This window comes from Misgurnus anguillicaudatus, chromosome 22, assembly GCF_027580225.2.
Source record: "Misgurnus anguillicaudatus chromosome 22, ASM2758022v2, whole genome shotgun sequence".
Taxonomy (NCBI): domain Eukaryota; kingdom Metazoa; phylum Chordata; class Actinopteri; order Cypriniformes; family Cobitidae; genus Misgurnus; species Misgurnus anguillicaudatus.
Genome location: NC_073358.2, coordinates 8846472 through 8859908, shown reverse-complemented (window position 1 = coordinate 8859908; position 13437 = coordinate 8846472). Strand labels below are relative to the sequence as shown.

The 13437-nt window shown below is 35.9% G+C and overlaps 1 protein-coding gene across 13 annotated transcripts in view; it reads right to left on the bottom strand.

Moving 5' to 3' along the window:
• Nucleotides 1-13437, bottom strand: part of kcnt1b (potassium sodium-activated channel subfamily T member 1b) — a 123154-nt gene that overhangs the window by 40649 nt on the left and 69068 nt on the right. For all 13 annotated transcript variants that reach the window (XR_012365597.1, XM_073861181.1, XM_073861182.1 and 10 more), the window contains 9 exons: nt 12985-13059; nt 10593-10676; nt 9198-9292; nt 6251-6431; nt 5699-5863; nt 5486-5622; nt 3390-3453; nt 3036-3144; nt 827-932 (listed from right to left, as the gene is read on the bottom strand). Coding sequence is in view for 12 of the 13 variants with exons in the window: in XM_073861181.1 (XP_073717282.1) it covers nt 827-932; nt 3036-3144; nt 3390-3453; nt 5486-5622; nt 5699-5863; nt 6251-6431; nt 9198-9292; nt 10593-10676; nt 12985-13059 (1016 nt within the window). In the remaining variant the exon portion in view is untranslated. The remainder of the gene's footprint in view (nt 1-826; nt 933-3035; nt 3145-3389; nt 3454-5485; nt 5623-5698; nt 5864-6250; nt 6432-9197; nt 9293-10592; nt 10677-12984; nt 13060-13437) is intronic.

The window sequence follows — 13437 nt, the reverse complement described above, 5'->3', positions numbered from 1 at the left end:
AAACGTGCAAATGTTGCGACTGGCCAATCAGAATCAAGCATTTCAACGAGTCGCGTAATAATAAGCAATGGCACTCTGACCTAATGCATACAGTTTTTAAAGGAATAGTTCACCCAAAAATTACAATAATTCACTCTTAATTCCAGCCTAGGTGTATATTATTTTTTTTTAAACAAATTTAAAATGTCTACCGAGGCCGGGACATTATTATTTTGAAGAAAAAAAATCAAATACATCTAGAAAGGCCTGAGGGGCGAATACAGTATTGGCTAATTTTCATTTTGGGATGAATGATCCGTTTAACCGAACCAAAGTATTTATGCAAAGTGCATTACGATCCGGTGTAAACAATTAGGTGTAAATCAGTTCCAGTTAGCTTGTGGAGTCAAACGGCAAATACAAGTTAAACTGGTCCTTCGATATCTGTCTTCTGATTGGTTAACTCTGAGCTCTCATGGGTGACTGACGGTTCGGTCTTATCTGGCAATTTATTACAGTTGATTGACATTGATTAATTCAAAATGAGCATAACAATGCTGTCAGTGCAAACATACTATACATTTTTGTTTTTACCTGATATGGATACGAGTCACAATGCAGGGAAACTCGGATTTGTGCATTTAGGAATAATTTACATTTACGCATTTGGCAGACGCTTTTATCCAAAGCAACTCGCAGTTCATTACAATTCATTTTATATCTAACGCAATGTCAATGCAATTTTCTTTTCACACACATGCACAACGAACCATCCATTTACTAAATTTACTATTAATGCGCATTGAAGTGAAGGGGCGTTTTAAAAGCTCAAAAAATTACTCACTGTCCACGAGATGTGTGAACCAAGAGAGTCACCAATGTAGAGGTGGCAGGACACACGCAGTTTAGAGCCAGCATGGCATATTTGAACTCTTCTTCACACACCACATGATCTTGCAAACAAAAAAGACAAACTAATCATCTACTGATCCTGTAAAAATGAATCACAACTATCATAAAAATCTACAAGTTATTAAAGCTGCATTTTCACTTTTTAATTCAGCACAAATGGCATACATAATTGCACTGCAAGCATGAATATTATGAGAGACCAAAGTTCATTCTTGGACACAGAATAAACAATCTGAACCAGCTGTGATGCTTGATTCAAGAGCTGCCTTTAAAGGGGCACATATTATGTTCATTTTTACAAGATAATATAAGTAATATAAGTCTCAGGTGTGCCCACAATGTGACTGTAAAGTTTCAGCTCAAAATACCTCACAGATCATTTGTTATAGCATGTGCAAAATGCCCCTATTTGGGTGGCATTGTTTTCATGTTTGTATCTTTAAATGCAAATGAGCTACAGCTCCTCGCTCACTTAACTCTTTCGCCGCCAGCGTTTAAAAAAAAAAAAGTTGCCAGCCAGCGCCAGCGGTTTTCATGATTTTCACAAAAGTTTATTGGCTTCCAGAAAATGTTCTTCTTTAAATATATAAACATACAATATACCAAATGAAAGAACAGACCCTCTGCTTTCAAAGAAAAAAAAAGTTTCATCCTACCTTCAGTGGTTCTTTTGTAATCAGCTTTTGAATATGAGTAGGTTTCTGCAAAAACACCACATTTTGAGCAAAAAGCAGAGATAATTCCATTTTTGTGACGGACTCTTCATAGAGATCCCATTCAGAGCGATCTTTAAAACAGACACGGACATGCAGCCGCTTGCCAGAGGGCAATACTTCCGGGTGCGGATAATAATACGTGGATAATAGCGGTATTGCGGAAAGCCGGAAATACTCGTCATTGGCAGGGAAGCGTTTTCTCTTGTTTAACGAGATATCTCATCAATGTCGGCGAAAGAGTTAACAACAGACAGTGAGCGCTTTCGGTTAAAATAGATCTGATTCCTGTAAATACAATGTGCTAACAAACAAATTTAAAAAAGCTTTGGAGAAAATTAACCAGTCAGACACTGGCAGTGGGAGGGGCTTTATCAGTGTGATGTCACATTAACACAAAAACCAAAAGGGCATGTCTAATGAGACTGCTTTATTTTATTGGGAATTATAAAAGAAGGACAGGGTGGATTCACTGTAGGTTTGTTGTATTCACACACTGCAAACACACATTATGTCCAAACACATTATAAAATGAACTTAGTATAATATGTGCCCTTTAACTAAATGTAAAGCTTCGAGATTCCACATTGATGTGCCATTCGTTTTAGTTTTTTACACAAAGCTTAAACTTTTAAAGGGAACATTTGATTCTTACTGTTTTGGAATCCATTCAGCTGATCTCCGGGTCTGGCGGTATCACTTTTAGCATAGCTTATCACAATCCATTGAATCTGATTAGTCCATTAGCATTGCGTCTAAAAATAACCAAAGAGTTTTGATATTTTTCCTATTTAAAACTTGACTCTTCTTTAGTTACATAGTGTACTAAGACAGACGGAAAATTAAAAGTTGTGATTGTCTAGGCAGATATGGACAGGAACTATACTCTCATTCTGGCGTAATAATTAAGGACGTTGCTGCCGTGGCATGGCTGCAGGCGACACAATGATATTACGCAGCAGCTGAAAATAGTCCCCTTAGTATCTTTCAATAGCAGGCACTACGTACAGTAATATAATTGCGTTGCCTGCAGCCAGTTTATGGCAGCAAAGTCCTTGATTATTACGCCAGAATGAGAGTATAGTTCCTAGCCATATCGGCCTAGAAAATCACAACTTTTAATTTTCTGTCGGTCTTGGTGCACGATGTGGCTGCGGAAGAGTCAAGTTTGATAAATATCGAAACTCTTTGGTTTGTTTTGGGCGCGATGCTAATGGTCTAATCAGATTCAATGGATTGTGCTAAGCTATGCTAAAAGTGGTAGCGCCAGACCCGGAGATCAGCTGAATAGATTCCAAAACAGCAAGAATCAAACGTTCAACTCCAGGGGAGCTGGAAAACGAGCATATTTTCAAAAAAAGTGGAGTGTCCCTTTAAAAATCTAAAGTACTATCCACATATGAGTAAATTTCAGTGTGACCAAGGACTCACCTGCAAATTTGACATGAAATTTGTTCTCTGGTTTGAGAATCTGAACATAGAGAGGACAGTTTGGTGCAAAGTCCTTTACAGCCCACGCTCTCAAAATGGTCTGATGATCCTTTCAGAAAAACAAACAACATCCTCTCATATCATAATAATAATAATCATCCACATTTTTCTTGGTAATAATGGTACAGTAGATCAGATTCTGTGAAATTAGTTAGCATCTTTTAATATTCATAAAGTGATACACAATAAGACTTATTTAAGTAGATTTTAATGCATGCATTGGGCCAATATCAAGCTAATTAAAAGTGCATTCAAGGCTTTTTATATTTGAAAAAACATAACATTTGTATTTACAGCTGCCGTTCGATCCACTTCATTTCGGCTGCTGAGTATGAAGCACGCTTCTGCATCATCCATCCTACAGGAGACAGATCATCATTACACATCTATGTCACTCAAACAGCAAACCTTAAAATGTTCCTGCGATGCCCTGAGGCTTTAAGCTGTCATGTGAGGATGGTACATGCAATAGCGGCCGGTGACTTCTTTATTTGAGGGGGCTCGATGCGAAGTTCATTACAACATGTATGTAGCCCGTCATGTGTGTGGTTCGTAATTTTAAAATATGTGTTCTGTGCGTCCAGTTATCATAGGTACATCACGTGTCTTGTCAAAAGAAGGGCCTGCGTGTATTTTGTAAACGTGAGCGTCTCTTTTGTCAAAAACGGTTTTGACGCGTGTGCAGCAGGCACTTATTTTGACAAAACACTTGATGCACATGGTTCGCATGATGCAACAAACACATATTTTGAAAACACAAGCAACATGACACTCCGAACACTTATTTTGAATTTGCGCCCCCTGGAATGAGCAGTCACCAGGCCCCACTGGGTACATTTGTGTTGTGTGTGTATGTGCTGGTCACAGGTAATTATTGCCGTTTCAAAGATACAGTCAGTGGTCAAGATCAATTTAATAGTGTACTGGCCCCAGGTCCAGAAGATATCGACAACCACTGTAGATTAACCATAATAGCAAGTATTCATTAAAGTTATTGCCATACTATTAACATTAAGTCACTATAAACATGAGTAACTATTCTGTCAGTTTTATTTTTTTTAGATGTGTTCAAGTAAAGTTTAGCTCTATCACAGCACCTGATACAGAAATTGTATGTAAGTATATGTATTGTATAGAGAAGGCTGGGGCAAGTTGTCACACTCTTGACTCCAGTGAATAAAGCCAATTTCTGTATATCCTGTACATGTAATTTAACTCTTTTCCTGCCATTGATGAGTTATCCCGTCAATTAAGAGAAAACACTTCCCTGCCAATAACGAATTTTATGGCAATCCATATTTCTGCTATTATCCGCTAGGTGGCGCTCTTACCAAACGTATAAAACATGAAGCATCCACGTTTTTAAAAACAGTAAAAATTCTGTATGTTTTCGTTCTGAATCTGATCTCTAACAAGTCATTTACAAAAATGCATTTTTTTATTTTTATTTTTTTTGAAGAAACCTACCCGTATTTGCTAGGTAATAAAAGACAACAAATTAAGATAGGATGAAAGTTTTATTTATTTATTTATTTTAAAGCAGATTGTCTGTTCTTTCATTTGATATATTGTATGTTTATATTTAACAGAAAAAAAACTTTCATAACTTTCAAAAATCATAAAAAATGTTGGTGCTTGCTGGCAGGGAAAGAGTTAAAGTGTAGACTAAAATAAAAGGAACATTTCCATTTTCCATAACTTTGGGGAAGAGGAAAATTGCTTTTGTGATAATCTCCCCTATAAACTGTTGGGTAAACACAGACATATAATAGATGTAATAGATACATTGTTGCACTCTTTTCAGAGAAACAATGTTCTTTATTGCTCCGTAAAATGTAAAAAATAACAATAAATCTTTACTTTAACTAGTACTAGACATACAGAAGTTTTTTTAATACATAAGTATATTTTTATTTATCAGAAGCTTTTCAAGATGACTTGAAATATTGAAATATGGGTATGTAAATCACAAGAATATTAACAATATTGCTGCAATACCACAGCAACAAACAAATGTACAAAGGTGTGTGCAAGACAGTAAAAAACAAATGTTTATTTCATATTATAATGGAAAGTGTCTTTTAAATAAACATAATGATGTATTAAGAGCTGGACTTTTTAATCTCATTTAATTCTCAAACGATCTCAGATAACATTAATGTATCTAAAATTGTTTTGATAATACAGATGATGCATTTTAAATGCTTAAGTAAATTGTTTGTTGCTACAAATAAGTAACTATGCATGCCCAGATCTCAGATCAGTCTAATGGCTCTCACACACTGTGTGCCAACTGATTAAGATTCTTATCTCCATTCAGATTGAAACATTGAAAAACGCATCCACATATGAGTTAAAAGGGGAAAAAATAAGTATTATAAATAACCTACTTGGCTCTCATCAGATCCTGATCCTTTAGAGCAGAACCCTGGAGATAAATCACTCTTTGGGACCACAGTGGGATCTGGAGGATCCGTCGTACCTGGATGTCCATCTCAGTGGGACAGAGTATCACCACATAATAATCCTGCAAGACATTTCCGAGTTGATCGTAAGACCTCTCTGCAATCCTAAACTACATAGCGGCGATGTATGCGATGTACCTGCAGTCTTGGGTGGGCATAAAACTCATTGAGGAAATCCATAAGCAGGTCTATTTTGAGAGAAGTAACACAGAGAACCACATGTTTCTCTGTTTGAGCCCGATGTCGGCTGTAGTTCCCCCCTGATTTCTGTCTCTCCATCCACAGGTACGCCAACTCCTCAAACTGGTGTCAAAATGAAAACGGACCACCAGTATGAGCATTAACAAACCTCATTAAATACATGATATGCAAATGGAAAGTGCTTAATAAGATCGGATAAGAAGATAATGATTATCTTAAACTGAAGAACCTTTAGGTCTGAATGCTTGAAATCAGCATTGTAGACAAAAATATAGCCGTGTTATGAAGCTATTATTATTCAAAATTTGAAAAATATGAATAAAAAAACAACTTTTGACTAGAAGTGTCAACTTGCTTAAAATCGATAGGGGTAAATATTGGACAGAACACACCACTGGGTTAAAAATGACCCGCAGCTGGATTGTTGTTATCCAACCATGGGTTGAAACAACCAAGCATTGGCTATATTGTGATTATGTTCATTGTCACCTGCAGCGGCAGCACCACCAGCGCCACACAGATCAAAATGACCACCAGCAACTGAGACGGCCAGATTTTGGGCGTCACATCTCCATAGCCAACAGTCGAGAAAGTGACAATGCAGAAATATAAAGCATCAAAGAGCGTGAGATTCTTTCCTGCCCGCTCCAGGTGTTGAATCCCACAAGCCCTGTGGAGTATAACAATAAACTTCAGTAAACAGATCCATTAAAAAAAAAACGTTTCAAGGCTTGTTCTGTTTATTTCACTTTTTGCATTTGCAAACAAATTTTTCTGCTTATTGCATTCCAATATTTTTGGCAACCAATATGAGCTTATGATCTTGTGGTCCCACACATCTACTGAAAAAAATTACAATTTAGGCAACCCTGATATGAAATTGCACAATATTTTACCTAGGATTTCATGAATACACTTCCAGCATTATTAACTCATTCCCCGCCAGCCTTTTTTTGAAAAGTTGCCCCCAGCATTTTTTGTGATTTTCACAAGTTTCACAAAATGCCTTCTAGGAAAATTGTCTTCTAGAAATATATAAACTTACAAATATATCAAATGAGAGAACAGCCCCTCTGCTTTCAAACAAACAATAAACAAACAAACAAAACGGGGGGAAAAAACGTTTCATCCTATCTATGTTTTTTTTTCTCTGCTTATAAACTCTTAAATATGGGTATTTTTCTTAAAAAATACAAAAATATTTAGCAAAAAGCTGAAATAATAGCATTTTTGTGAAAGAATTTTGTTACAGATCAGATTCAGATCGATTATCAAAAAATAAACAGAGCTATTTATTAGTATTTACTATTTATTAGTAAATAATTTTTTTGCTTCAGTTTTTTTATAAATTGGGTGGGTGAATTTCAATCTGGCTTTAGATCACATCATAGCACTGAGTCGGCACTGTTAAGGGTCCATAATGATATAGCACTGTCTGTAGATTCAGGGGATCCTACTGTATTGGTGCTTCTGGATTTAACATCAGCATTTGATACAGTGGATCATTCAATCCTTCTTGCACATCTTGAGCATTGTGTATGCATTCAAGGATCTGCTCTTAAATGGTTCATCTCCTATTTAACAAATATGAGTTTCTCTGTCACAATGAGAGGTCGTCTTCTACCCTCTATTGTGGTGTGCCCCAAGGTTCAATTTTGGGCTCAACCTTGTTTTCTCTATATATGTTGCCACTAGGGGCTACAATAAACAAGTATAATCTGTTATTTCATTGTTATGCAGATAGTGAGCTTCTACCAACTTCACCTGTTGAGTAAAGTAAAGCCTTTTCTTAAAAGGCATGATTTGTAAAAAGCTTTACATGCCTTTATTAGTTCGAGGCTTGACTATTGCAATGCTCTTTGGGTCGGCCTGAGTCAAACATCTCTTTCAGGTGAGTCGAGGTATAAACAGTGGGGCGATAGGGCCTTTGCCGTTGCTGACCCTAAACTCTGGAACAAGCTCCCCCCTGACATGCGTACTGTAACACATGTTGTACTTTTTAAAACAAAACTTAAAACTTATTAAAAGTAATTATACATAGTATATTGTTTTTATGCCTTATGATTTTGTTCTCTTTTTCTTTTCTATTTTTATTTGAATGTTCTGTTCGAATGTTGTGTTATTTGTACCCGATGTGAAGCACTTTGGACACATGGTGGCTGCTGTAAAGTGCTATAGAAATAAAGTTTGATTGATTGATAAGTGCTGTATTACAGATTAACATAAAACCTCATCAGGACACGTTTTTTTTATGCAAATGTTTTCTCTTAATTGACGAGATAACTCGTCAATAACTAGCAAAGAGTTAGGTTTAATGTTTATTTCTATGTCATAATGATATCACACAAATCTGCAATTTCCCCCCGAGATAATTTGTCAAAAGAAAAATTTGAATTATGTTACCTACTTGATACTTGGGATGCACCTATACAAAATTTCTGTGCCGATACCCATATTCAATTACTTAGAATGACATCTACCGATACAGATAGATACTGATTTTTTTTAGTATTATGTGATAAAATCAGGATATAATCTCCCCTTATCGTCTGCTGTTTTTAAACAATCAGCTGAAGTGGAAAAAATACTTTTATCTGCCGATGCCGGTTATAGACCGGTATATTGGTGCATCCCTACTTGATACCTAAGATTGTTCTAATCATACTTTGTCAAAAGAAAAAGTGAAACCATTTTACCTTCTTGATAGGGATGCACGTATGCAATATTTTCTGTGCCGATACCGATATTTGCTTCCTTAGAATGACATCTACCGATACCAATAAATACGGATAGTTTTGCGTTTTTTAAAGTATTACGTCATGAAATCCTAGAAGTTCTGATGCATTTTTCCACCCTTTTTAACTACCAGGATATAATCTGCCCGTTTGCCGTTTTTAAACAATCGGTTGATGTGGGGAAAATGCTTTTATCTGCTGATATCGGTTATAGACATATATATATTTGTGCAGCCCTACTTAATACCTGACATTGATCTACTCATACTTTGTAAAAAGAAAAAGTGAAACCATTTTACCTTCTTGACTAGGGATGCACGTATACAATATTTTCTGTGCTGATACCGATATTCGCTTCCTTAGAATGACATCTACCGATACCGATAGATTCTGATAGTTGCTTTATCAAAGTATTATGCCATTAAATGTATTTTTCTAACATTAGGCAGATGTGGAGAAAATTCTTTTATCTGCTGATACCTATTATAGGCCAATATATTGGTGCATCCCTACTTGAAATATTTTGTCTTTTGTTCTTTTGATAAAAGGTTGCATCTTGTTTAGATAGTAAAGCACTGGCTAAAAGGCAATCCGTCTTAGATTGAACTGATGCCCTATTGACAGAAAGTGTTAATTCAGCTTTAGATCTGTCATACAGTATTAGATCCTCTGGTGAGGGGTACAAGAGATAAGAGATTTACCCAGTAAAGACCAAGCACAGCAGCGTACAGATCAGGATAAGGACTTGGTTGAACATGGCAGAATGCGTACGTTGAATGGCACGGTGGAGATCGTTCTGAAACAGACAAATAATCTTAGTCTGAGATTAAGACAATACAAGAATAACACCCACATAAAGCATGCAATATGGGTTTATGATTGGTCATTTAAAGGCATAGTTCACCCAAAATAGAAACTTCTGTGATAATTTACTTAAACCTGCATTAATTTCTTTGTTCTGCTAAACACAAAGATATTTGTAGACAATGCAGGAACAAGGAACACAATTGACTTCCAGGGAAAAAGTACTATGGAAGTAAATGATGCTCAAAAACTGTTTAAAAAGAACATTTCTCGAAAAAAATATCTTCCGTTGTGTTTATCAGAACAAAGAAATGTATACAGGTTTGTAACAACTTTAGGTTGAGTAAATGATGACAGAATGTTAATTTTTTGGTGAACTATCCCTTTAAGTGACTCATTTAACACTTTATTAACCCTATTTTAAGCAGTGGCCTCATTTAAATATCTTATTATTTTATTCCTCTGACCTCAATGAAGCAAAATATCCAAGGAAAAGTAAATGCTTATAGTATTGTTCAGTTAGTTTGACGCATTTCTTCATTTTCTTATGAGAATAATTATAATGGCTGTCAATAGAATAGACGTCACTATTCCATATTTAGTCTTTATGAAATTAAGTTAGTTGCAGTTACATATCAAAGTTATAGTTTTCTAGATTGTTAGTGTTTCACCAATATCTGGCTTAGCATTCATAAAGAGACATTTTGCCTGCCAGGTCCTCTCTGTTCAGCTAATCCAACCATATGGCACGATGAGAGAGACATTTTGAAATAAACGCTGAGGGTGTTAGGGTGTCATTTATCGACAGGGTTCCTGCTATAGCACAGTGTGCACAGAACACATCTTTGATGCTCCAAGCACTTCGTAGAAATTACACAGATTCAAACTACACACATACAGTAAAATGCTTAAAATGATATGAATATTAACAAGTAGAGATGCACCAAAAGAGATGCAATTTTCCACCGATACCGATTATTCAGAATGATATGTTCTGATGTACACATAGCACAATTTTTTATTAACAGGAGATATCAGCCATGAATATCGACTGTTTTTAAACTATTAATCGACAATGTGAAAAATTGCTTTTATCGTCCGATTATTTTCCGATTTATCGGTGCATCTCTATTAAAAAGCAAAAATATTAATCAAAGCAATCTATGGCATCATGATGCACCTTTATTTTTAAGAGTGTAATGCTTAGGTGGCATCTATAGTATGCTGATGTTATTCCCCTAAATGTTCAACACAGTGTTATGTTAAATAAATCTTAAACGCAGGACACTTACAATCATGTTTTCAAGTGCTGATTTGGCAAGCCAACAGTTTAGGAACACAGGAACAAATATGTTCCTCAGTGGAGGCCAAAATATCTGCAAAGAAACAAGATATTTAGAGTCAGTGATATATATATTTTGTGAAAAAATTGCTTGGGGGGGGGGCTGTTATGGTGCAATAAGCCACGGCTGAAAGCCGTTGTAAGGCACAACATACCATTAGTTACCAAAATAGTTACCACACAATACAAATATTAAAGCAACAAAAATGTATCAACACAAAGAAGTGTTAATTTCTTCCGCTGGAAAAATCAGTCAATGCCTATTACATTGCTAAAGATGCTGTGCAGTGATAAACAGAATCATTGGGTGCAGCGATCATAGCTGTGTTTAAGTAAGGAATAATTGATGGTGGGCTGTTAAATTATTAGAAAAATAATGCACATTAATGCACTTATACTATGGTCACCACACCTCAAGAAATCGATCACATGATATGAAGAGTTTGGTTCCAAAACGCGATAAATGCCATTTTTGAAAAAAAAAAATGAGTTACTGCCAGAATCAGTATTATATCAGGTCAGTATTTAAAAGTAAATTCTAAAATTTACGCAAAATCCAATATCCGCATTGTTATTCTGTCATCTTTTCTCCCTTTTTTCCCAAAACGCAATAAATGCCACTCCCCCTTTTCTACAGAATGCAATTAATCCGCTCCACAAATTACAGCGCACCATTCCACGCAATGTAAACAAACAATGGCGGCGCGTTGGGTACATGGAATCCTAGTTTTCCTCATTCCATGATCGCGATCAACAAACAAACAAAAACAAAATATTACTTTAATGGCATTGATAAACCTGTGATGGTTTTCTGTGACGGGAAAGAAATGTAAGCCATCAACATCTAATAATTTACGCGAGAGGCACTCGGGTGACGGGTGCTTGTTTGCTTGGGCCGACAGCATCAAGTTTCTGTCATGATAACACATTGACCCCAGGGGATCTTATGAAAAACTTTCCATAATTTTACTCAAAGTCAACGAAAATCGAGCAGGACCAAAACATTTTACAGCTAATCGCTGTGAAATACGTTAAGCGACGACGTCAAGTATAACCGCAGCAATGACAGTGTCATTAATATAACAAAGTAAGTGTTTTGATTAATGACATTAATGTTTATTTTTTTAATCAGTTCGTACAACTAGTCAACTAAATGAATATAACATGGCAAAGATGAATGCACATTTATATAGGCGATTGATTCAATAAATTTATAGCATTTTGAAAAAAAACTTGTCATGGATTTATTGCATTTTGTGGATAAAATAATTCGTTTTTATAATAAATCTTTGAAAATCAAGTTATGGATTTGAATTTTTAATGTTATTATAACCTAAAGATGCCATGTGAAAGTTTCTAACAGAAAATAGTGGTTTTCATCTTGTCACTTTCTTGGTATAGAAAACACGTTTTTACTGAAATTTGTCAAAATTGATTTATTGCGTTTTGGAACCAAACTCTTCATATATTTAAAGGGATTCGCCCGGTTTTGGTACTTAAATAGCTATTGTGAGTAGGACTATTTCTTCTGCGTCTCATCCAAAGGCTCTTTTGCTTCTTTCAAAACGCCATTTCAAAGCTGGCAATGGTTTGAGCTGTTGGTAGTCTTCTAATGCAGTTATTAGAAAGAGAGAAAGAGCGACAGAGACACAAAGAGAGAAATAAAGAAAGAGAGAGAGAGGGCGAGCAAGAGAGAGAGAGAGAGAGAGAGAGAGAGAGAGAGAGAGATTTTGTGAACAAGGCTACCTCTATGCGTCTCTAAACAGTGCTGTTATTGCCTTGGAAAAACGTCTGTCATGTTGTTTTTGTTAGTCCGTTATTGCAGTTAACTATGCGACGTGATTTGGAACTGTAATGCGGTCAAGAAAGCTGCCTGGAACTACGTTCGCCATGCGTTTCCCAGAAAATAATTGCACACCTCAGAATGTTCATCAGCCAATCAGATTCAAGCATTCAACAGACCTAGTAGTATAATCGTAAATAAAGCACAGCTTTGACCAATCAGATTCATGGAGTGGAACTACTTGTTTTGTATTGCAGGACTGTATGATGAAGAAATCATTTGTAATGTTGTCAACAACTTGCATTTGGAAAATCCACTGGCACAGAGGTAATTAAACACCCACTTCCCACTATGACTGATTAGTGTTGCTTGACCAATTATGTGAATTCAATAATCACTCAAGCTCAGATTTCCCTTTCAGATGTCAATGACTATCCAAATAATTACATTCACTTTCAACAATACTCAACAATTAGGCCTACCATCAATAATTAATATTGAAAAACTGTAAATGGTAATGGGCTCCCGTTTCCGTTGGATATCCTTGCGCATCACTTACTGTAATTATGAATGGCACTGTATTGATCATCTCGATGATGAAGGTAATTTGGAAAATCTGCTCCCAAATGTTCCCCTAAGAACAAAACAAGTACTGTTATCTTATTCAATCTCATGACATGCTTTAGTTTAAGACTGACGAGTGGAAACCCAGTAGGTGCATCCCAGTTTGCATTCTTATGCACTATTTTGTAGTATGCATACTGTGAGTGTATTTTTTCATTGTGAATGAGTACCACTGAGTACCCACAGGATGCATTTTTCAGATTGCATCAAAACTAACGTGTGAACATTATACAATTTATGCACTTAAGGCTTGCGCTCTTACTACGGTAAGAGGTGGGGTTAAAGATAAAGCTATTATGGTTCATTTATAAATGGCAGAGAGTGCATACAGTAAATGTAGTATATAGTTGAAGTGCAAAGTGTATATCATTTGAGATGCAAGTAAAGG